General features: G+C 38.3%; 1 protein-coding gene across 1 annotated transcript; it reads left to right on the top strand.

Moving 5' to 3' along the window:
• The first annotated feature begins 611 nt into the window (after nt 1–611).
• ccdc71 (coiled-coil domain containing 71) lies at nt 612–25,936 on the top strand. The gene is made up of 2 exons (XM_084116248.1): nt 612–704; nt 23,199–25,936. The coding sequence occupies exon 2, from the start codon at nt 23,240–23,242 to the stop codon at nt 24,275–24,277; it is 1,038 nt and encodes a 345-aa protein (XP_083972374.1). The 5' UTR covers nt 612–704; nt 23,199–23,239; the 3' UTR covers nt 24,278–25,936.

The following is a 25,936-nucleotide window of genomic DNA, read 5'->3' as shown; positions in this document are numbered from 1 at the left end:
CACCATGCTAACACGACGTCATACAGCCACATCTCTGTGAAATCGGAGAAGATTGAAAAAAAGTTCTTTGTTCTTTTCAAAGTACGAAATTCTGACATTCCCATCATTATTGCATGTTCTTCAGGGCCATTTTTGGGGGAAGGTTCCTGCTCACCCATCCCCCACTGCTAAACTAAAATCCTAAAGGACTGTCTGTGATTTTAAAAAAATCAATAAATCAGTGGTCCGTAGACAGTTTTCCTTATGTATTATTTACATATACCTTCACCATTGTCTACAACAACATGAACTTATCCTTTTTCACTTAAAATAAACTAATTTGTAACATTAGCTAGCAATTTTCCATTTTGGGGGGATGGGCTCCTGCTCACCCATCCCCCACAGCTAAACTAAAAACCTCTAGGACTTTATTATTAATATTATGTTTAATGTTAAATAAATCAGAGGTCCGTAGACAGTTTTTCCTCATATATTTTATACATATTCCTAACCATTGTCCACAACAACATATATATTTTTTCTTTTGCACTTAATATAAACAATTTTTTAACCTTAGCTAGCTATTTTCGCGATTGGCTCCGCCCCTTCTTCCAGTCAGCCACTCCGAAACTCTCAGCCTCAGAAGCTCTGAGAGCCATTTTTGTTTCATGGCAGAGAGCACGGCAGCTCTCATTTCCATGCTCTCAGAAGGGACTCGGTAAAAGGTAAGACTCCTTATTTAAAAATTATCTATTTATTTGGAGAAGGAAGCGTGGTGTTACAACAGTATGACATTTACTTAAAACAGCTAGGTTTGCCATAAAGACTCCGTATATTGCATATGCTCAACTACATTTTAGCCAGGATTTTTTCGTATTAGTTTTTCACAAGTAGACACCCAAAGTGGGGCTGAAAAACGTCTGTTGTTTATGAGACGTTTATATTCAGCATAATTGCAAGGTAATATTAAACCGGTAAGTATTAGACCAATGTTTATCTCCCTTTTTCGCCAGATGAAGGTTCCTCTATTGTGTGTTGCATCGCCATTTGAAATGTTATTGAATGTAATTCTGAATTATTGACGTTTACTGATACAAACCCCGGGTTTCGCTGTATCATTTCGCCTCTTAAATATCATTCGATCTGTTTTAACGCTTTGGCTGCTAAGGAAGATAAATATAGCGAGTAAAGACCGGATCTGTGTATTTTCGAATGCGCTTGGTTACGTCAAACCTAGCAGCTAGTGAAGTATCGCAGTTTAGGGGCGCTGTGCGATCTAGCTACTAGACAGATGTGTCTGTATCCATGCATGTGTTGTGAATTTAAATACAGACATGGATCTAAACTATAGATCCAATTACAAAAAAGTCATAAAAGAAAAGGCATAATCTGTTTTCCAGTTAAACTGTGTAAATTGTTATAATTTGTGGGACCTGTTGTGATTTAGGCAAATTCATTTTCTAGTAAATAAAATAAATTTAGTAAAACTACAGATTTACAGTTTCTTTTCCATGTTTTGGCACAATTAGAGTCCAGTCATAATAGCATAACGTGTTGTGAAGACGTTTGTTAAAGAGCGCAGTATAGCATTGTTGGAATTATTCTGAATAAACATCAAGCATTTTAAAAGAGCGTATTCGCTCTCCGTAAATTTGTAAATTTTTACGGAAGTAAAAGACCGTCTGTATGTCAATTTTACGGAAACCTTTTTAATGTCTTTTAAAAGACTATTCATACAGTGTGCATTCTTTAATGTTATCTCTTTGTGAAATTGTCACACTGTAAGCAGTCGCTAGTGGGACATTTTTGACTTGTTACGAAGCATCTCGCACCATGAGCAATGTTAAGCCCGGTATACAATGTTAAGCCCCGTCTTTCAAAGTATACTCCTTGGTCATGAGCGTAGAAAACGCGTACACGCTATATATTTTATATAGTTTTTAAGCACTCAAATCACTCGCAAATGTGCCATTGTACGCGTACCATCTGTGTGGACACAAAAATTGGGTTGCGCGTAGACTGTGTGTACGGATGTCCTCAGACGAAATTACGTCATGTGGACCGCCGCAGAAATCGGACGGCCGAAGTATATTTTGGGCTTTAAGCAGCATGGTGAACCAATGTCAGTTTAAAACAAAGGACTGATCCCATGAAATTGGGGGTTGGGTAAGCATATATATTAGCGACGACTAATTTCATTAATGTTTAACAGAAATTTTGCAACCGACTAGTCTAACCCCGCCTCCTGGAGACAGTCTGTATGCAATCTATTTGAAATGGAATACTTAATCTATGAGCAGTCAAATCCCATGCTGCACACTGAATGCCGATAAAAAATCCTAGTGTATGACTTTCTAATTTCATCCAAACACAATCGGCGTTGTATTAAAAAATATCCTGGCTCAGGTTAGAGGTCACTCTTCCATCGGAACTAGACTCGCGTATGGCCTTTACTGGAAGCCAGTGATTATAGCGCTTTCAGGGAACAATATATCCCAGTGTGCATCGCAATGACATTGGCTAAAGAGCGTGTAGCATATTGTTGTCAAAAATATCGCTATTTAAATATGTACCGATATCTGAAACTGTTCCAATACTCCTTTTCTGCACTATCGATACACAGATACCAGCTGCATGTTCTCACTCTCTTTTCTCTCCGACGGTGATGCACACCCTCTCCTCTCCCTCACTCGTCTCATTCACTCTGGTTGAATAGTGCTTGTTGCGCATAATTTTAGTCATTCCTGCAGGTTTGGCGCACACAGCAAAGGCGCGTGCACCACTGATCTAAGTAGCGCTCTCAAACAGCACACGAGTACCAAACTGACTTCTTTTTCATGGCTTATTCCGATTAAACAATCAAAAGTCTTGCCGAGTATTCAGGTAAATACAGTTCGTTTTGGAATGTAAATAGTTGAGAAAACGCATGTTGTGTAACAATATATTGGATCCATGCCTAAGCTCTTAAAGTGACAGCAGCCTAACAATCCTGCTGTTGTCTGCCATGTTAATCAAAGAACAAAAGACAAAGAGAAAATCACTCGCTGCTCTTGTTTGAATAAATTTTGTAACTTTAATTGTAAGCATTAATCTGTATTTAAAGGTGCTCTAAGCGATGTTGGGTGATGTCACTTCTTGTTGACGTTTGAAGTATTGTCAAACAAAATGGAGGCTAGCTCGACCCTCCTTCCTCCTCATTCCGTCCCCTCCCCCTCCCTTCCGTGCTTCCTGAAACAGGCTTTTCCGATGTAAATTTGAAACTTTGCGTGTTCCTTCTCCTTTTCCCTATTCTTTGCTATTTGTTCATCGGAACGTCGTCTCTTTGGTCGTGTGTCGGCCATATCAAAATTCAAGAGAATATAATTCTAATGTTAGTCGTTGTTGTTGACTAGGGGTGACGAAATTAATCGTTTCTACGATGCACCGCGATGCAGACGAGGACGATTTGGTATTGGTTCAGTAATAGACCATAACCGATTATAATGTACTGACGCTTTTCTGACGTCATTTGTCGCATACGTGCTTTGTCGCGGTAGCATACAATGGCAGAGGGAGGTGAGACGCGAGTGCGAGAAAATTAAAAATGCTCCAACTACTTTAAAAGCCTACATCTGGGCACATTTCGGCTTTTATGAACAACCTGGTAAGCACGAGCTGCAGAAGTCATGCGCTGTGTGCGCTCATGTCACGCACAAATAGAATATGCAGGAGGTAATACCACTAACTTGATAAACCACGTTAGCCGTTTTCCCCCCGAGCTGTTAACGCCTGGCAGAGTCTGACTGCTTTAGAGTAAGCGGATGAGCTCCAACGTCACCCGAATCCGCAGCCAAAAACAAATCATCCACCCGCCCCAATAATTTTCTCTGATTTAAAGTCCGCGTGAACCGGAAGTTGCAAACGACTTTTCAGAATATTATTAACAGAGGGCAGGGTTTTACTCTAGCGCTCCTCCTCTCCATCTCTGCTCATAACAGACTAACGGTTTGAGGGGAGTGGTTAAGCGTTTCCCAACCCAAGCCGTCAAACCTATATCATCAGAGAAGGAACGCCATTCCAGACCGGAAGTAACTTTTCAGACTTTGATTAAAGATTACGACGGCAAACAATTTTTTTCTGTGTATTAACTTGCACAGATTAATTTTTCACCACAAGACTAGTAATATGCGCTAACAAAGTAAATAGGGTCAATTTTGATTTCAGTTGGACTTTAAGTATCTGCACCTGATGGTCAAATTACAATTATTCTGTGGTGTTACGCGTGATTATAAATGGATGATCGTCACCTTCAACAGCGGACTCTGCGACGGTTGATGCGTGCATCTTTATAGGTAACATAATACACTGATTAATAGCGCTGCTTTTAAATGAACATTTCTTTAAAACAAAATTTATTTGACAGATTTTCCTTTTCTTAATAGCATAAACAAGCTTTACTCCCTTGAAATTTAAACTGGAATGTCACTGTTTCTGTCACTGTGACTTCCCGAACAGGCGAGCACACGCGCGTTCGAACCGAACCGTGAGACCAGTGTAGGTTCACACCCCTATCGTTGACTAGGACATCTCTCCTCTAGCTAACTTCCCTCTTCATGCTTCTCTCTCCTCCACTCCCCACACCCCCCTTCATGTGCACGCAACCAAGCGGCAACATTCTAATCTGAAAAATGAAGCCTACCCGGAAGTGCGAAAAACTGCGATACATCGAAAATCCGCTAGAGGGAGGTCCCAAAAGGGAGCAAATGTCCATATAGACCCTATGTTAAAATGTCCATTTTCACAGCATAAATTCATGTTTTTACAGGTTGGTCCCATGGACTTTTATTGTATTTTTCGATAGCTTCCGAGTGCCTGACAACTGTGAGGGGGGTGAATTTTTTTCTAACTCGTTAGTTTAGATCGTATTTAGATATAAAATGTATGACAAATAAGGGCGTGGTTAACTTTGATTGACAGCTTGATTGACAGCTTAGGCTGCGCCAAGGAAAATGACAACATAAGAAGCGCCATTTTTTAACACAGTTGAAATATAATACTACTGTTTCTGTATCATGAAATGTAGTTTTAAGAGTTTTTCAGGCGAGAATGTAGTTGTTTAAAGCTCAAATCTGTGGTTTATTTAAAGATTTATGAAAATTTTATCCAGTTGTGAGATCCAGCGATGACCGGGCGCTCGGCGTTCATGTACCCCGCCTGGAACAGCCTTTCCTCGGCTAGTCGTTCTGACGTTTGCCGCGGACTCTGGCGTCTCTGTAGTGGTTAAACATGAGATATAATTCGTCTTGTCTATATGGGCGATTTTTGGTCTTGTGAATATAATTTGTTCCCTGGGCAATCGTTTTGGCTGAGGGGAAGTTTCATAACTTTATAAGCTATTTAACTTTACCGTTGTATGGTTAGACTAGAGCGCTGACTTTGTATGTTTGACTGAATTGTTTGCTTTATTTGTATAACTTCTTATACCTTTTACTTATACTTTTATAATGGCTAATATTGATAAAAGTGAAATTTAACAAAAAGAGACTGGGTTGAGTTTTGTCATTTTAAATTTTAATACAACGAAGATGATCTGTAATGTTGTTTACTGCAAAATCTGTTGTTTAGTACAAATGCACATATTGCCTGGACCATATTAAAATGTTTAATATTTTTATATTATATTTAAAACGAAAAGAGGCAGGTTTGTGTTTTATATTTTGTTTTTTTATAAATAGGCAAACGTTATGTGCAGTGAATATAATCAATACGCGTTGCCTGAACCACATTTGTGTGGCTATAATGTTTAAGATTTCTTTAAATGAAAACGAAAAGAGTTAGCCTAGTATGGTGTTTTCTAACATATTTCGTTGCCTAAAATATACACAGAGATAACCGGAGTAGCAGAGCGAGCTGATTGACGCGCGCTGCATCAGAAGGTGGGCGGGGTTAGGATTTCCTAAGTTTTTCCAAGATGGCGCCGCCCATACCCCCCATAAACGGCTTCAAAACCGTTCTTCAGAAAGTCTATGGGTGACGTCACAGACGCTTTGTCCATATTTTTTACAGTCTATGGCACGCACACTAACCCCCCAACCCCCATCCCCAAATCATTCTTGTCGGTTATTGGCTCTAACACTGTTTCGTGGTCCAGGCTAGGCCAGTTTGTTTTTGTTGCCATTTGTGGAGCCTGGGCTGTTTACACAAACCAAGTTTTTTTTATAGTGTGTTCAGGGGACAGGCAGCTAGTGGATAGTGAGGAGATGTTTGCTGTATGTAACAAAAAAAAATTCGGCCTAACAAATGCGTGACATCACTTAGAGCACCTTTAATTTTTACAGTGAAAACTATCCAGTTATTTTACACTTGATAACTTTCACTTCTGTAGTATTTCTTCTCATTTTTATCTTCCATCGTATTTATTTGTGCTATTATTGGCAATTTGTTCTTATTTTATTACTGACTGTTGTCTTTTTTTTGTAAACATAAGCTAGTTCAACGATTCAAATAAAGCCTCCCTGTGCTGTGTGCAAGCTAAACAAAATTACCCAAATTATCAAAAAAATCTAAATAACAAATGATCTGTATGGCGGTATATGGCAGTTTACCCCGTGGTATCAAATGTTATTGAGTATAGATATTTTTCAAGGTATCGTATCAAAGTTGGAAATTCCTGTATCGTGACAACAGTAGTGTAGCATTCTGTTCCACATATTGTGCATGAACATTAGTTCAACATCTTTAAATGTGTGAATTTATGAACATGCTCAATACATTTGTTTATTAAATGTTATGAAAATATCTGCTGAACAGCATTCTGTTTGTTTTTGAGGTATTTTGCAGGTTAGCAATTCTTTTATAAATTACTTCTGGGTGAAAGTGTAAACATCGAATACCATGTAGCCTACTTTTATGATATGGGTTCTAGTGTTATTTTTCAATGCACAACGGATTAAGTTAGATTGTATGCAATGCAAATGTCGTGTAATCTCTTCAATGCACAACGAAGTTTGTTCTTGTATGCAATGCAATGCAAAAGCTCATGTTATGTCTCATCTCTTCAACGCACTATGGAGTAAGGTAGATATTGTATGCAATGAAATAAAACAGAGCATGTTTGTGTAGGCCTACAACATTTCTAAACATATTGCAAGTGTGTGTGGTCCGGTTTAAAACCTAAAACGCACTGTTGTTGATGTGGTGGTATGAAATCCTGTACATAAGGGCCGATAGATAAACTTTCCCAAATTTTATTTTTCAGATAACTAGTTGCATGCTAGTTGATAGTTGAAGCTAGTTGATAACTAGCATGCTTCTTTTCATACGGTTGTTCCACCCTGACAATAATAAACCTGAAAGCGAAAATTGACTGAAGAAAGCACTCTTAGCACTAATATCTGCTGTAACACCCATAGTGGTATTGCTGGAATAGGGCATTCTTGTGCTACTGACATATTTCAGAATCTATAAATGTGCTCAAAGCAACAACTAAAATGAATAGATAAAAAGTGTTTGCATACTTTCTAGTTTCCTGACGCGTTTAGTTCCAACACTAATAAAATACAGCTGCTTCTAATGTACAGCAAATCTTGAAGACTTTAATTAAGGTAGTGTTTTCAGGTGTGTTTGATTAGGGTTGGAGCAAAACCCAAAAGGACAATGGCCTTCAGGACCAGATTTCTATAGCCCTGATTCATCAGGCAATTCACAAACTTATTCACCACAAAAAATGTTTTGATTAGAAACAATGCATTCCTATGAAGCTATTCACACCCACGATGAAGCTTTGGTTGATGAAAGACTACAGTATGATTATTTTACAGATTAACAAAAACCTCACTGATTAGTAAATTCTAGCTATTTATTCGGTTTCATAACCTGATAGTTTACTTGTGCCAATAAGACATCTATTTGATTTGTGCATTTGCATTTGTAAAATGTCATTTTAGAGTGTTGGTTATCTACAATAGTGATTTCACCAAATATCAGTTGTAAGCTTCATTTACATTTGAAAATCGAATGGATTAGGTGAAAACGACTGTCTTTGAGCTAGTACTACATTGGTTATTTACACCTAAAATTAACATCTGACTCTGGTGGACGAGGCGACATACAAGTGTAAACGAGATCCAAAACATTTTGTGATCTGATCAAACACCAGGCCGATGTGGCAGAAACATCTTTAACTTCATTTACATAAGCTTTTGAGAATGAGAGGGGTCCAAAGAGGCCATTGAGTGGTCCCAATCACACCAGGTGCAAACAGATCTAACGTTTTTGTTGTTTTACTGAACTGCAAAGAAAACAGACCAACCAATGGGATATGAACTAGCGAAGAACTGATGGATCTGCCACCAATATTTATTGGCTAATTTTTGATCCATTTAAAATGGTTTGATTTATTAATTAACTCAACTGTGAAGGCACTGAGTTGTATAATGTCTGTTGCATAATCTCTTTTTGTTCAATTTCAGTTTTATCAATAATAGCCATTATAAAAGTATAAGTAAAAAGTACAAGAAGCTATACAATAAGAAATAAAGCAAACAATTCAGTCAAACATACAAAGTCAGCGCTCTAACCTTACAACGGTAAAGTTAAATAGCTTAAATATATAAAGTTATGAAACTTCACTTAGCCCTCAGCCAAAACGATTGGCCAAGGAACAAATTATAGATTTACGAGACCAAACTCTCGTGAAAATCTCATAACCTGGATCAAATTTTCATAAATCTTTATAAATAAACCACAGATTTGAGCTTTAAACAACTACGTTCTCGCCTGGAAAAACTCTTAAAACTACATTTTGTGACACAACAGTAGTATTATATTTCAACTGTATATTAAAAAATGGCGCTTCTTGTGTTGTCATTCCCCTTGTAGCACGCACAAGTGATGATACTCTGTCAACCAATCAAAGTTCTGCAGCGAGTCTAGCTCCACCCTTTAGTACCGTACCACTGTGCTAGGTACCCCAACGGAAGAGTACTGAAAAAGTGGTACGGTACGGTTTGGCATTTTGGTACCATTCACAACTTTTGACAGTGGAAACGGAAATAATTGCGTACTGTACCGTACTGGACCAGACCGTACCGCTCAGTGGAAACGAGCCATAAATGCTTACTAAAACAAAATTAAATCTGTACAAAATAGAGCAGGGCTCAACAATAAGGACTGACAAGAAAATCAGACATATCAGTTATATGTCAGGGACATATAATCCACCAGCGTGAACGACACTCGAAACTAGTTTTTTAACCTCGTGAATTTAAATATTGAAGAACAAGAAGACGCGAAAGAGAACTCAGTTCTACTCGCGGTGTGAAGTTTTGTGTGCGCACATCCAAAGTGGGGCCTGGAAAGCCGTGTTTTAGACGGTGCGCAAATACTGAATTGAGTTCTTTAACTTCTAATTCACACAAAATTGTATAGGTTATACCTGTCTTGGCAAGTATCCTTGGAAAATCAGTCGGATGTGTCCTAAATGAACGTAAACAGTTGAGAAAAAATGCTTGTGTACCAGCATTGGATTCATGCAGTGTAGTATTCCTGCTGTGTTAAATGTTAAACAACAAAAGAAAAAAGAAAAATTCACTATTCTTGACAAAATGACTAAACGTTAGTCGTCAAGAAGCTTAGTCGACCCAAATTTTATTAGTCGTTGAAAAAAAAACAGCAAAGTCACGCTGTCCGTGAGGGTCAGATCATTAATGTCGGTTCTTTGTGGTAATTACAAATCCAAACGTTCGCCTATAATCCATCAACCTCAAATTTAGCTTATCATTTGAAACATGTAAGTAGCAACTTTACATGTCTGCTTGTGCATTTTGAAAGGTGCATTTCTCTCTAAAGTAGTAGGCTATTACGCAGAAGGCTATAAATGACATACCCAAAATAAAAAGGTTGCTGCTCATAAGTCATTCTGAATAGACACATAACCAACATATATTTAGAAAGCCAACACTTGAGTTTACAGTTCAAGACTTGTTATTAATATGGAGATATATAAGCTAAAATATTAAGAATATAATTTTTGAATGTGTAAAAATATTTGGTGGATGTGGTATAACAACTTATAACCACAATTAAAGTAAAGTAAAGTCACAAGTCTGCTCATGCTTCATTTCAAATCTGAGGATTATATCTCTAAAACTATACATTTTATGAAGCATTTTATAAGACCATGTCATGTGAGTTTTTAGAGAAGGCTGATGAGATTCTAATAAAATATTTTATTGCCCTGTTAATAGGGGTCGATCGATTCATCAGTTTTGCTGATATATCGGTACTGATAGTTGATTGGTGGGACTAGGCTATCGTTTATCGGCAAAAATCCACACCGATAGTTTTTCCGGGTTGCGTCTGTTGCTGGAGCGGCTGCGAAGGTTGCGCTGTCATTACACAGAGAGAGCTGAGAAGAGACTGCTGGCATTATACAGAGCGAGAGCGTCCTGTAGAGGCAAAATAACAAACTATCACTGGCTGAGTTGTTTATTGTAACACGCGAGGCTGCACAGAGAGCGCGGACACTTCAGATGCACGTTTAAAACACAGACAGCGAAACGGTATGAATACAGAACACTACAGTCCATGTTGCCATATCATTATAAAGTAATTAATGTGTTGACTAGATGCTGCATTAGCAGAGAAAGAACAGCAGTATGTTTGCTTTCGAGGCTGAGAGGACTAACATTAGTAGCAGCTACCTCAAGCAGTAAAAACAATGTGACACAAACACACGCAAACCTAACCCAAATGTTTAAAGGTGCTCTAAGTGATGTTGGGTGACGTCACTTCTTGTTGACGTTTAAAATATTGTCAAACAAAATGGAGGCTAGCTAGACCCTCCCTCCTCCTCATCCGCGCACAAACCCCCCAAACCCCACCCCCAAATCCTTCTTGTCAGTTATTGGCTGGAACAGTTTGTTATGTTTCGTGGTGCGGGTTAGCCCAGTTTGTTTTTCTTGCCGTTTGTGGAGCCTGGGCTGTCTACAGACCGTGTTTTTTTACAGTGTGTTCAGGGGACAGGCAGCTAGCGGATGGTGAGGAGATGTTTGCTGTATGTGACAAATGTTTTGGCCTAAAAAATGCGTGACATCGCTTAGAGTAACTAGAGTAATAATCAAGTGTTCTAAAATAGAAGCAAATAAAGTCAGACTATAAATGTAATAAAGGCCTACATTTATGTAATTTTAATGCTCTGGCCTTTACAGATAGGCCTATTTAAAGATGGCAATCTTTAAACATGACTCTTTGGATTTATGTGAAATGGTAACGCTTTACAATAAGATTCCATTTTTAGCATTAACTAAGGTTAATAAATAATGTTGTAGAAGTATTGTTCATTGTTAGTTTGTTAATTTCCTAATACATTAACTTAATAAACATTTACTTACATTAATACATTTTAAATTGAGTTTTAATTTTTATTTTATCTGTTATATAACCTTAGTTAATGTACTATGAACTAACATGAATGATCAAGGTACAATTATATTGCTCAAATATTAATACATGGAGTAAAAATGTATATTGCATAATTCATATAGTTCATGAAAGCTAGCTAATACATCCTTGTAAACAAATGGTACTTGCAAAGTGTTACCTATGAAATTTACGTATGATTGTAGGTTATAGATAAAGAAACACATTTGACCTGTAGGCCTAATATTTTAATGTTTAAATTTTCTGTAGAATTCGTTCTGTAGAACTTCTCATTTTAATATATTAATTTAGCACATTTCAGTTCAGCACTGTTTTACTTGGAGTGTTATGTTTGTTTTTAATCCAGTATCCATTTAAAAAAATATCGGTTGATTAATCGTTTATTGGCATGTACGGTCAAACCTAAATATCGGTATCGGTAAAATCCACTATCGGTCGACGTCTACCTGTAAACACCTACTTGCAGTCTAATGTCTGCCGAGTTTAACTGCTCCATTCATGTTCTATTGTTCTTACTCGACGACCCTTTCACACCTCTCCCGGTGTGAGACTTAGGGCCAATCTCATTTCTCTGTCTTACCCCTTTCCCTTCCCCTACCCCTTTGTCTGCGTCTTCCCCTTGCCCCTCGATACCGAGTGAAGGGGGATAGGGGGAAGAACATTTCTCTAAGAAATGAGACGCCACTCGATTACCGTTTGCGTCATCTTCCCTTTCCGCTAGCTGGCTGCTACGTCAACAGAGGCGATACGCGTTGACATAAACAAACGAAGATGCCGCCGTCTCGGGTTGTGATATCGATTGCCTGGTCTCTCTTTATCTTTGCATGCTTGTGTGCCATCAGTCAAAGACATGTTTCATTGTATTTAACGGCGACGCCGGCGACACCATGGCTAAGCAAAACATTAGCAAACGGCAATTAGCGCATAGCTGCTAGCTAGCGGTTAACTAGCGATTCAAAACAAAAACGTTACAATTAAAACCGCTTGAACATTTGATTAAAAGTATCATAACACAAGTGTCATTAAACTGCTGAAAATACTTACATTTGTGCGACTCACTTCTGGGAAATTCCTACCCCTCTCTTTCAAGTGTGGTCCTCCGCAAACTTCGTTTCAAGGGCTATGTAGCCCTACGCCTTGGCCCTAGCCCTTAATCAAAATGAGAATTGGGACACCACTTCCCCTCACATGAATGCGCAAAACCAAGGGGAAGGGGTAAGAGTAAGGGGTAAGACAGAGAAATGAAAAGCAGCCTTAATCTTCATTATTCTTTTGTTTATGTATTCAGCCAGTATTAGCCTTTATTCTGCCATTACATGGCTTGCCCATCTTCACCACTTTCATCCCACTATACATTAATCCACCTATTATCTGAAGTCTTTCTAGAAAACAAAACAAAAATCATATTCTTGGGACCTTATGTGAATTCTTTTAACAAATTATGAAATGGAATATCTCCTGGTGCAACGGGTGCATTAGAGCTACAATTAGTATCAAGCTACATAACACAATTTAAAAGATTACACAATATTACACTTTTAATCAGCTCACTTTAAACCACGATTGAGTGTTCGTATTAACTTCTGATCAGATCTAATGTGGATTTTAGTCACAATGGAATATGTTATATTTAGCATTTTTTGTGGAGATTATGTTATTGCAAATTCAAAGTCTTCAGAACGGGTCTCAAAGAAATCTCTCAAGAGTCGAAGTTCCAGGTCTCAGAAGAATTAACTTTATTGACAAGCAACAAAGTGAGATGCAGCTGTTCATCTGACTTGCAATAGTCGAGCTTCAGGTCTTAGGCTATAGCCTACCTTTTCTTATCACTAGGTAGCCAATCAGCTATCTTTTTTTTTTTTTATCTTGTTACCGTTACAATCATCTTTCCTGGAGACATCACTTTATTGGTGGAAAAATCTTTGGCCACACCCATTTTAAAAAAAATATCTCTGGTAACATGATTATCTGCACCTGCAGTGTCCAGTGCCATCTATCATCTTAATTAACATGTTTTTAAGTACCATCTTGTATCAACCCCCTATACACATCTTCTCTCTGAGCTTATTAGGGACTTTTCCATCCTCACAGACCCTTTGACCTGGTTTAACCTGGTTTCTGTCTGAGACATAGCAATACAGACCTTTATATGAGGCAAAGGAAAATATCAAACACATATCGCTACATCTGCTTGTATACTGTAAACATTCTTTATCCATATGAAAATACCCTAAATCGCATGAAAATCACACACAAACCATATATGATGTAATCGTGTGTTCATTAGCTTCTTGTTTCACTTGTAGAAATGTTTAATTGGGTTTGTTCTTCACGGAGTCCTGAATGAGGAAGTCTACCAGAATCCAGAAAGGTGGGAATTATGGCCTCATAAGATGATTGACGGCTCCAGATCGAATAAGCACTCCGAGACAGAATTGACACAAACTCGTTTAGCTCTTCAGGTTGCACAATTCAGTGGGAAATGAATAGAAAGTATATTCTTTATGACAAAATATTTTGCAAACATAATATAACAGAATAAATCAATATTTCTCCAAATGTGACTGAATTCAAATGTGTTGTTGATATTTTATTCAAAATATGAAAAAAAAAAGATTGATTTATTTTGCACTCCTGACATAAATTAGGAGATTAATGTCACTGCAACCTAGTTTTATTATAAACAGTGGTAAAATTTTGAAGCTGGAGTCTGTCATTTTTCTAATGATAGTCTTGTCCAGATCAAGTGAGAGTGTGATGTTTTAAAGTGCAGTGAATGTTGAACAGCTGGGGCCGTCGGCGATCTTTGTACGTAAAGGGGTTAGTGACAAAAGTTAAAATAAGAGAGCAAGTGACGCATATCGGTGTCAGAATTAGCCAATAGTTCTTTGATTAAAACCGTATCGGGCCAAAAAAACAAAACAAACAAAAAAATCCTATCGGTGCATCCCTAGTATGAACCTTTTTCCTGAGTCACTGCTACTGCGCAATCCAGCATCTTGGTGGCAGCCATTTTGTAATTGGACTGCTGTTGTCTTTGTACCCTTTTCCCACCCAAATATTACTTGCTTTTCTCTTTGGAAATTGCGTAATGTAGGCTATATTTATATAACAATACCTTTTGTTATATTATTCTGGCATAAAAAAGTGCAATTTGTTTGTACAGTAAAATATTAAGTTTGTCAAAACATCAAAACATCTGGCTTTATCTGCTTCCTATCACTGTTTCTATTGTAGAGCTATTTGACTGTTGATTCTCCATCTTCTCGGTCAGCAGACCAGCTAAAGATGTTCAGGAGTGAATCCGGTCTTTATTTTAGATGTGGATTTATTTTAACCTTTGTAAATGGCTCCTTATTGTCTCTAACTCATTAAATGTGGTCTTGTCCGAGCACTTTACCCTGCAATTTTCAGTATGGAGTGGGTCATTCGGTTTGGTGCGCACACTGGGCTCAACGCTCAGGATTTTTTTCTACTGGCCCGGTCACGCCTATAAAATAAGCCTAGTATTGTTCTTGTTATTTTTGATACATGTAGCCACAATAAATAAGGTTATGACACCAAAAGCAACTAGATTAACTCATTTAAACATATAGATCAACCTTTATTAAAGTTAATCTGAAGAGCAGTTAAAGATGCATAAATAATGTTTTGAAATGTTGAAAATCTAAAACGTTAAATACTGTTATTTGAAATTATTTAAAAAATGAAAAGTTACTTAAAATGTGAAATTAAAACCGCCAGGAGGTGGCAGCAAGTCAACTGCTAATGAGTGAGTCATTGAGATTCAACCGATTCATTCAAACGGCTGATTCATTCGTTAAGGAAGCATTTTACTGTCTTGATGAGCGAGTCATTGAATCATTGATTCAGCTGATTTGTTCGAAAAGCTGATTCATTCAGTAAAGATACATTGTTGTGTGTTGCTCAGAGAAGCAAAACAGTGCTGTGGACTTTGTTTGGAACTATTTTCTTTGTCGGAATAGAGCGAAACAGGCGATTTGATGTCTAAAATGTAAGTAACTTAATATTAACTTGTTTATTAAACTGTACGTTGTATAAAATCAATGTTACAGTTAGGGCTGAAACGATTAGTTGACATTGTCGACAACGTCAACAATAAAAAAATTGATAAAACAAATATCTTTGTTGTCGAGTAGTCGTTTGATCTCACGTGACCTAATGTAAGGGCCTGCAAAATCGCGATTTGACAGCTACGGCGCTAGAGTGTAATGCAGCCCTTAAAAATGCTATTACGGTAGAAGAAAACACTTTTCTTTTACACGAATTATGACAGAGTGCAAACGTATCCGAACTAGCAATGGGTGGGAAAGTTTCACAAAAGTTCAAACCAAGAATGCTGTCGTGTGCAATACATGCAAGGCGGGACTTGCTTTTCACGGGAGCACAACATGCATGTTGGAGCACTTAAAGAGGAAACACCCCGGCACAAGAGGAGCCGGTGAGAGGTGAATGTTCTCCAGCTTGAGCTAGACAACTAACAGTAGCCTAAATCTCTTTATTAGTGAATGTAATACTAATAATAATAGTAATAATATTAACAATAATAATATAATTACAGTAAATATGATTATTTATATTGCATAGAATAAAGCTTGTTCGAGCTTATAATAATTGTTTGCATATTAAGTCTGTAATGCAGCTTATTAATTTTTGTTTATTTTTTTCTATTGAAAGAGAACAGAATAATTTAAACAATGCTTAGAGAGCATTTGTGTGTGATTTGAGTTGGACAGAAATCTGAAAACTTAAAGGGAATGACCTGTTTAGTTGGCTCAAAGTTCATTAAAACAACCATTTCAAAAGCTTTGTTTTTTTTATATTGTAGTTAGAAAATTTATAACTCTGTGTTTTAACTAATTGAAAAAGCTGAATATTCGTTCCAAACTTACTGATTAGTTGGCGAAATAATTGACGATTACGATTAATCGATTATCAAAATAGTTGTTTGTTGCAGCCCTAGTCACAGTTGTAATCATGCTGATATTTGGAGAAAAACGGCGCTCTTTAAGTATATAAATATATATGACATACAGGGGAATTTTTGCCCCTTATCTTGAATCTGGGGGCATTCTAGATGCATTTTAATTGACTAAATCACGCTGTAAAAGCATACACTGTATGTGCACGCTAGGGCTGTCACTTTTGTGAAAAAATCCTGTTCGATTTTTGAGACATAAGTGTTCATTGAATCGATTGTAAAATCGATTTTCCATGTCCATGTTCCATTTTAAACGCCAAATATGGGCAAATCCACGGACAACTAACAGGCATTAGGACGAACGTTAAGAGGGCGCTTGAGACGCGCACAAGTCAGCAATATTCCTGATGATTTATTGGCGTCAAGTTTCGTGCACAATGACAAACAGGAGTGCAACATTCTCGAAAAACAATGTCAAACAAATTTCGCCTACATAGGCGATTGTAGACTGTAGCCCGAATCTGTATCTGTATGCATGAGACTGTCTACATACCGGCAGAATTCACAGTTTTGTTGTAAAAAGAGACACATTATGCAGAAGTATAATTTGCTGTTATGCGTGTTTGTCAGAGCCTGCAGTTGCTGTGTGACGCGCGTTTGCTGCTGGCGTATCATGATGAGCTGGACCCTCCGAGAAAAGACCGTTAAAATCGATTCCCTATTTTCGTTTTCGAAACTTGCGTTGGTTGGTCCGATCGACTGTGCAATCGATTTTCGAACGTAAAGTGACAGCCCTAGTGCACGCATGCTAGTCCTAATCTACCAGACAAGCTACATCACATAGTATAGCCTATGCGTGCACAGTACACTCAATAGGTGTGTTTTTGTTTGGTTTTTGTAATGAGAGGGACATACTCGATAATGTCAGACCGTCTTAATATTGAGTTCTACATTACTCTTCAAGATTGTCTTTGTGCTTTGGAGTGTCTTGTAATTCTTGTAAGACTCAATCAAGAGAAGAATTGACAAATAGCACCGACAGATGCCAACAAACAAAGACAATCACCAGATTACAGTATGTTACTTTAATCCACGTGACATTTCACGACCTGACAAGGGCCGATTCTGCATGTTCAGTCGATGAAAACAAACTCTGACAGACGCTAGTTTCTGTCACCGTCTATCTGTTCAGTGTGAATTGGCCTTGTGACTCTTTTCTTGTCTGTAAAAACATGTAAATTAAGATATTTTTGTGATGTTAACCAAGTTTGGTAGAGTTGATGACTGTTGGTCTGTTTTTTTTGTCACCCTAGTGGCCTATATGTCGTTTTTTTTTTTTTTTATTTTTTTTTTTTCTATGATATAGTTCTTTTGGTGATATAGGCGAATTCATTCCTTAACATTTATCAAGTATTTTCTATCCCAAATGCATTCCTTTATCCTTTATGATCATCAATCATCATGGACTTCATAATTATACTTGGGGAGCAATGTCACTTGGGATATTAAGACTTGTTTTCATAGATTGCATCTGGATTTTTTGTTTTTTTCTTACTGCACTGATTTTTTTTACTTGTTTACACTTGAAACAAATGTAAAACATCGACCAGTTTTAACAGAAAACTTTCTGTGCAAAGTTCAAAAACGTGAACTTGTGAAAACGCTGATGGCATGCACATGCATATTACGAGTTCAGTCTATAGGTATGCGCGTTTGAATGCAGTGAGGAAAATAAGTATTTGAACACCCTGCTATTTTGCAAGTTCTCCCACTTAGAAATCATGGAGGGGTCTGAAATTGTCATCGTAGGTGCATGTCCACTGTGAGACATAATCAAAAAAAAAAAATCCAGAAATCACAATGTATGATTTTTTTAACTATTTATTTGTATGATACAGCTGCAAATAAGTATTTGAACACCTGAGAAAATCAATGTTAATATTTGGTACAGTAGCCTTTGTTTGCAATTACAGAGGTCAAACGTTTCCTGTAGTTTTTCACCAGGTTTGCACACACTGCAGGGGGGATTTTGGCCCACTCCTCCACACAGATCCTCTCTAGATCAGTCAGGTTTCTGGGCTGTCGCTGAGAAACACGGAGTTTGAGCTCCCTCCAAAGATTCTCTATTGGGTTTAGGTCTGGAGACTGGCTAGGCCACGCCAGAACCTTGATATGCTTCTTACAGAGCCACTCCTTGGTTATCCTGGCTGTGTGCTTCGGGTCATTGTCATGTTGGAAGACCCAGCCTCGACTAGGGATGGGACGATATGAAAATTTAATATCACGATAATAGTGACCAAAATTATCATGATTATCAATATTATCAATATTTTGTTAAAACGAGATGAAAGTGTTCAAAAATAACTGATGCTCACACTGAAAACATTTCAACAAGTTTTATATTTGAAAATCAACAAACAACAAATAAAACAAGCAGATCTATGCACTTTTTTAAGCAAGATTATATTCTGTGGCATTTCCTTCCTTAAAATGACCGTCGTCAATAACAACGCATTATAACAACAGCGCACATGTATCACAACGGACGCGCTCTCTCGTTTCATTCAAATACAACTTGCCGTCTTGCGTCTCCGTTTTCAATTGTATTGAAAATGAAATCAGTTCATTAATTGTTTACTGAGTTTGATAATATTTTTGTGATCATGTAAGATTTAAAACATTAATCTGCCTTCCGCCATTCCTTCTCGAATAAAAAACAACAACTTTGCACGCTGCGGCTGCGTCAGCCTGGGCTGGACAGGATTTACAGTGAGTTATTAAAATCGCAATAATCAAGCACGGTAATTTTAAGCACGGTGTTTAAACGGTAATACTAACCGTCAGTACATTTTATCGTGGTTTATAGTGAAACCGGTAATCGTCCCATCCCTAGCCTCGACCCATCTTCAATGCTCTAAATGAGGGAAGGAGGTTGTTTCCCAAAATCTCGCAATACATGGCCCCGGTCATCCTCTCCTTAATACAGTGCAGTCGCCCTGTCCCATGTGCAGAAAAACACCCCCAAAGCATGATGCTACCACCCCCATGCTTCACAGTAGGGATGGTGTTCTTGGGATGGTACTCATCATTCTTCTTCCTCCAAACACGTTTAGTGGAATTATGACCAAAAAGTTCTATTTTGGTCTCATCTGACCACATGACTTTCTCCCATGACTCCTCTGGATCATCCAAATGGTCATTGGCAAACTTAAGACGGGCCTTGACATGTGCTGGTTTAAGCAGGGGAACCTTCCGTCCCATGCATGATTTCAAACCATGACGTCTTAGTGTATTACCAACAGTAACCTTGGAAACGGTGGTCCCAGCTCTTTTCAGGTCATTGACCAGCTCCTCCCGTGTAGTTCTGGGCTGATTTCTCACCTTTCTTAGGATCATTGAGACCCCACGAGGTGAGATCTTGCATGGAGCCCCAGTCCGAGGGAGATTGACAGTCATGTTTAGCTTCTTCCATTTTCTAATGATTGCTCCAACAGTGGACCCTTTTTCACCAAGCTCCTTTGCCATTTCCCCGTAGCCCTTTCCAGCCTTGTGGAGGTGTACAATTTTGTCTCTAGTGTCTTTGGACAGCTCTTTGGTCTTGGCCATGTTAGTAGTTGGATTCTTACTGATTGTATGGGGCGGACAGGTGTCTTTATGCAGCTAACGACCTCAAACAGGTGCATCTAATTTAGGATAATAAATGGAGTGGAGGTGGACATTTTAAAGGCAGACTAGGGCCCCGATCACACCTGACGCGTTTTTCAGGTTCGAAAACGCGAGGTGCACAGTTTTTACCATCACACAGAACGAGCAGTGCGCTGCGTTTTTTATGTTGCTAGGCAACTACTGAAACAGCTGTCCTGTCAGTCAAGTAAACGTCAAATCAGCCTTTTATTAACTTTATTTACTTTCTGTTAACATTGTGGTAGTTACGGTTCGTGAAGTCGTTAAGCTCCTGGTAACCCGCGAGAGCACCACTAGTTTATCCTCCATCATCGCACTCTCCGGGCGTTCAAGCAACTGTAGCGTTCATCACTACAACGGAAGGCCCGCCTCTCCATTCACTCGATTGGATAGTGGAAAAAAACGCGATGACGTCGGGCGCCTTTTCCGCTCGGAGTTGCTTTTTTTTCAACTTCAAAAACGCGAGGCGCAGCAGGCGGTAAAACGCGAGGCGCAGCAGGCGCATAAACAGCGCGCAGAACGCTCGCTGCCATAGGAAACCAATTGAAAACAGGCGCCTCTCACTGCAAAAAACGCGTCAGGTGTGATCGGGGCCTAACAGGTCTTTGAGGGTCAGAATTCTAGCTGATAGACAGGTGTTCAAATACTTATTTGCAGCTGTAACATACAAATAAAGTTAAAAAAACATATATTGTGATTTCTGGATTTTTTTTTTTTAGATTATGTCTCTCACAGTCACCTTGATTTCCAAGTGGGAGAACTTGCAAAATAACAGGGTGTTCAAATACTTATTTTCCTCACTGTATGTGCACAGGCGTGAATATATGTGCGCAGGCGTTGAATATATGTGCACAGGCGTGAAAATGTGCGCAGGCGTGTAGTCCTTCCCTACAAACCAACCCTCAACAAACTACTTGTCTGGTCTTAAAATTTATAATACAGAATTTGTATTGCTTCCACGTAGCCACGTAAACCGGAATTATCCCGACAACGCTTTATCTGTAGAGAGGTAAAGGGAGGGGAGGGAGGCTTTCACAGGGGAGAGCCTAGTTGACACTTCAGGATTGTGCTGTCGTCGTGGCCAGGCACAGGTCCTTCATCAGATCTGGATACAGCCTGGATCCGGCAGACTGCGGTAAACCTTGAGGAAATATAAAGGCAGGAGTACTGTTGCCATAGCTCAATGAACCTTTTCTCTATTGCTTAATTCTATCTAGCAGCACCAAGACTATAGTGTCTCTTTTGTTTCGCCGTGTTTGAAAGCTGTATACAGAAGAGCTTCTATGCTATTATTGGTCAACATCATGGAAATAAATTAAACCTGCTATTCTTTCTGTCTTGACACTGTAAAGTGTCGGTTGTCGTCCACTATGACACACTATTAAAGCAATTAATTCTAGCGTTCCAATGCCCATTGTAGTTTACGAATCACCATTGCCTACGTCCTGAGTCCTAAGCAGATCGTGCCAAATTCAGGCTGATATTGTGTAGTCTGAACCCGGCATTAGTGTTTTTTATTTTTATTGTTCTTATTTTTCACCATGCCCTGAAGTTACGTAAAAAGTTTCAGGACAGTGCTCCTTCCACTGTCGGTTTGTTTTTTGTGAAATATAAGATTTGGTTTAAGATATAACTGACTGTGTGTACATTAAATTTGTGTCAAAGCATTTTGAGATGAAAGTAGCTACATTTAACCACACAGAGCCAAACACAGCCGCATGAGTGAGCGCTCTTTACAAAGCGTAACTTTACTTTTCATTTATTACTAAAGCACACTTGAAGTACTTCGATACCACAGCAAAAACTATTAGCCTAACAAACATTATTAAAGACAAGTGAACAGTCAGTAATAAAATAAGAACAAATACACAAATTACAAGCAGAGATTAATACTAAATAACAGTTACAAAGTCTAACAGTAGTATTCAGGTAAATGTAAAATAACACTATTTGTTCACTGTAGAAATTAAATATAGGTTCATCTGTTAAAGCTGTATTTTGTTGTTTTATTAACATTAATGACAGACAACTGCAAGAAATTAGACTTCACTTTAAGACCGAATGCTGACAAACATCCGGTTTCTTTCTCAACTGTTCACTTATGACATAACCGAGAGAATACTTGTCGAGACAGGTATTTTGACATAATTTTGTGTGTATGTGTCTGTTCAAGTGCAAGGAAATGCAAAAGAGGAATCAATTCGGTGTTCGAGCACTATCTGAAACGCTCCTCTCTCTCTTTGCGTGCCCGCGCTTCAAGTGTGTGCGGCTGTGCCCGCAGATAACACGCGAGTCCTGATTTTCGCCTCTTCGTCTCCATTTAAATTGGTTTGAATGTGTAAATTGGCAAGACAAAAAATGTTTCTGTTATTTAAATGTACAATTTCCATTACATTTGTGCAACGTTTGGTGCAAAATGAAAATTCAATTATATAATTTACATTTGCCATTTTATAATTTTTTTAATGTGTTAAAATACGGTTTTACCTTATTTACCGGTATTTATTTTAAATAAATAAATTATATAGCTAGTTGTGTAGAGCACTTCTGAAGAATGATTCAAGAAATTGACATTTTTTTCAATATGTCCAAACTGAAAACCAGGATGTTGTATCTAGTTGAGTCATGGTACTGTTTAGACCCAAAACAGCCAATGAAAAACAGTGTTTTACCAAACTACATCAGTCTGAGTTGGCTGTTTTAGAGGGAGTAGTTAAAATCTAGGTCTACATCTTTTAAAGATACAATCCTAACTAGTAACTACTTATCTGTTTGAAATGTCTGCTGATTTATGTTATGGCCAACCCAGTTGAACTTCTAGTGTTTTAATAAAACACACTTAATCCTTTATGTGCAGATACTGTTAAACATTGTGTTGCTGTTTTACAGAAGAATGTCAACTGTTCTTTGTTTGAGTAGCCCAACATATCAACATTGGCTTTACCAATGCTGTGTGTTTGTGCCATGGAACTGCAGTTGGAATCAACTGAAAAAATTCCTTTTGAAAGCAGTCATGTATTTTTGCTATCCATTTGGTGCTATTTTTTACAGAATTTACTTCACCTTTAAAGTTTACACTACCTTTAAAAGTTCTTCATACTAGCTAGCTACTATAAACTGTAATTTATATGTGCATTCATAAATCATCACCATATCCTTTTCGTATTCACAGACACCTGAAGTCCTTATGCATACCAGCTGTGAAGGTGCACCATGAATTTTGAAGAGCAGGGCATGGGGAGGGTAGTCCATTCCTGGGCCAGATTTGCCCCAGCTGGACACACTGCCCTCGAAGAGGCTCTAAGGGTCTTTAACCCCATGTCCAAGGATCTGTCGAACACTGAGAGACAAATGATGTCCTTTCTTCAAGAGCTGAGGAAAGAAGGAGCCAAGCCTGTGATTTTGAGGAGCAAAGATGTGTACGGATACACTTCTTGCACCACAGAGCCAATCTCTTCCAAGATTGGCAGCAAGGTTCAGAAGGTGCAGAAACCTTGCAAGAAGCGAGGACGGAAAGGTTTGAGCAAGACCAAGGATGTGAATTACTCGATGCTCAGTAGAGCAGCGAAGGACATTCTCCAAAACCAACCCAAGATCCTGCTTACCAATCTCTCGGTGGACCGTCTTAAGCAGAATGTTGCAACGGCAATGCTAGATAAACATTCTGTTCAAGCGCAGCAGTGCCTCAAGCTAACAAACATAAAGGGGTTGAGCGGAGGCCACACCGCAAGGTTGCAAATTCACTTTGGTGCTGATTCAAAAAGCGCTCCCAGTTTTGCTGTGGGACGGCCGCCCGATCGCTCTGGAATTCCGTACTCTCCCACAGAAAATGGCAGTCAGACATCAAACGTAGTTGCCTTGGACAACAAACGCGTTTTGTCATGTCCGTTCAAAGTAGATGATGCCCTTATTGGAGACTCTGCCCCAGTAGTCTGTCAAAATGGGTTTGGTCTTAAAGATGGTAGCATTTATAAGAACATTGAAATGGTATCAGGTAAACCTGATGTGATGACCAGTGGTCTAGACAATGGTTCAGTGAGGAGACTCCATTTTCAAAGCTTCAACTGGTCCCAGTCGACACTCACCAATGGACAAGACGTTTCTAGACTGAATGGCAATGGTCTCGAGTGGAAGGTTATAAAAGTCGACGATTCTGTCACAGATGAGGAGGTGAGGAGGAAGGCACAGAAAATCTTGCAAGTTAACTTGTCACCTGTGATACAGATCCATCCCCTTCTTGACTCTGTATAGACTTTTGCTGGGGATTTGTTTTTGTTTCCTCTTTTGTTAAGTTTCCTTGTTTTGCAGAGTTGCGTTTTTTTGGAAACAAACCCTAGTTTAACTCTGGATGGGAGCATTACAGTTACCTCCAAATTTTGCAATTGTCGTCAAGTAGTTACTGACATCATAATCCAAAGATGGGATGCTTTTTTTCCTGCTCTCACAGTATTTTGTTTCCCTGACACATCCCAACCTACGTTTTTTTTGTATTTTTTATCTAACTTCTGAAGGATTGGACTGATGAACAAACCCTTATTTATGACTATGCAGTTCCCAGAATGCTCCTTTTGTTGGAATATTGTGGGCATGGACTGCTGTCTTACTGGATCATGGGAACAGACTGAATTTGTAGAGTGATTTAATACATGCTACTGCTTGAAAAGACAATGATAGCCCGAACTAAGTTGGTCTTTATGGTTTTCTACATCCTTCGATCCTGTTGATGTCAATGTTGCCCAGTTTTTTTTTTTGACATCACCAGTTTTGTAATGTGTTAGTCTGCCGGCATAGACTGCATATATTTTTGTTTAGATTCTAACATGTTCAATTTGGGGGCACTTTTTTGAAGATTAATTTAATTTCAGGGCAAAATAAATGGCCTTATTCTTTGAGAAGAGTGAAAAATAACTGAATCTTTGTACTCTTTCCTTCTCAATGTACTTGTTTCATTCTGCAATCCACTACTCATAAATTCCTAAATTTTTTCTTTAAATGTGCCAACCCTGGTATTTCATTTCTTTTAAAGTTTTGTCGGTGCCATGAACACAAGGAATTGAAAAAATAAAACAAATTTGCTTCATTTTCTGAGTTCTCAGCATCCTGTCAAGCAGTGGACTTGCCTGTCCATTGATTGAACGTACCTCAAACACTTGAATAGGATTATGTTGCTGTCCTTAATCCTGTAGTTGATTCTGTATATCTTTCATTCCATACATCCAGGAGTTGGTTGGTCCATGTTTCTGTTTGTTAAATTGTTGCCATCTTGATTGCCTTCTACACGTTTAACCAGATTCTGAAAATGATAAACTGATCTTCAATACGGTGGTCTTGATCCAGCACTAATTAAGGTGACTTCTAATGGTAGTATCTTATTGGAGAAGGCAAAATGCATTCAGGTTGTCCATTAAGTCTTGCTCAAGATATTTTATTAATGTCAATTTTCTGTCTCACCAGGTTTCATTTGTTGAGGATGTTCATGATTTATGTGCATAGAGTAAGGCACAACAGGATGGAAATTTGCTTCTTATGCACAAGAGGAGGAAGAGATACGTGAGATTGAAGTTAGCATTCAGCAATGCCTAAGGCCTTTGGTTTATAAAGTTTTTTTGTTTGTTTTTTTTTTCTCCCAAGCTAAAGTAGATTATGGCAATGCAGCAGTGTATTGGTGCCACAAGGCAATCGTTTAGAATTTGTTTGAGATTTAAGTTGAGTTAACCAACATATTGGTCCTGTTAAAAATCTTTCATCCACGGTGCAAAATACAAGCAGAAATTATTTTCCTGTTTTTCAGTTTTTATTTCCATCCAGTTGAATCTGTGACACTCAAAAACTGTAAATGTCAGTGTTGTATCTTTAGTTACTGTTATCGAGTTGTGAATTAAAATATGTTTGAGAAATGTTTGGTGTGGA

This window comes from Abramis brama (assembly GCF_963993115.1).
Source record: "Abramis brama genome assembly, chromosome: 6".
Taxonomy (NCBI): Eukaryota; Metazoa; Chordata; class Actinopteri; order Cypriniformes; family Leuciscidae; genus Abramis; species Abramis brama.
The sequence above is the reverse complement of the archived record's forward strand: the minus strand, read 5'-3'. Positions and strand labels throughout refer to the sequence as shown.

Coding starts and splice junctions, on each gene's coding strand:
- ccdc71 (XM_084116248.1), top strand. CDS start 23,240: ATGAATTTTGAAGAGCAGGGCATGGGGAGGGTAGTCCATTCCTGGGCC.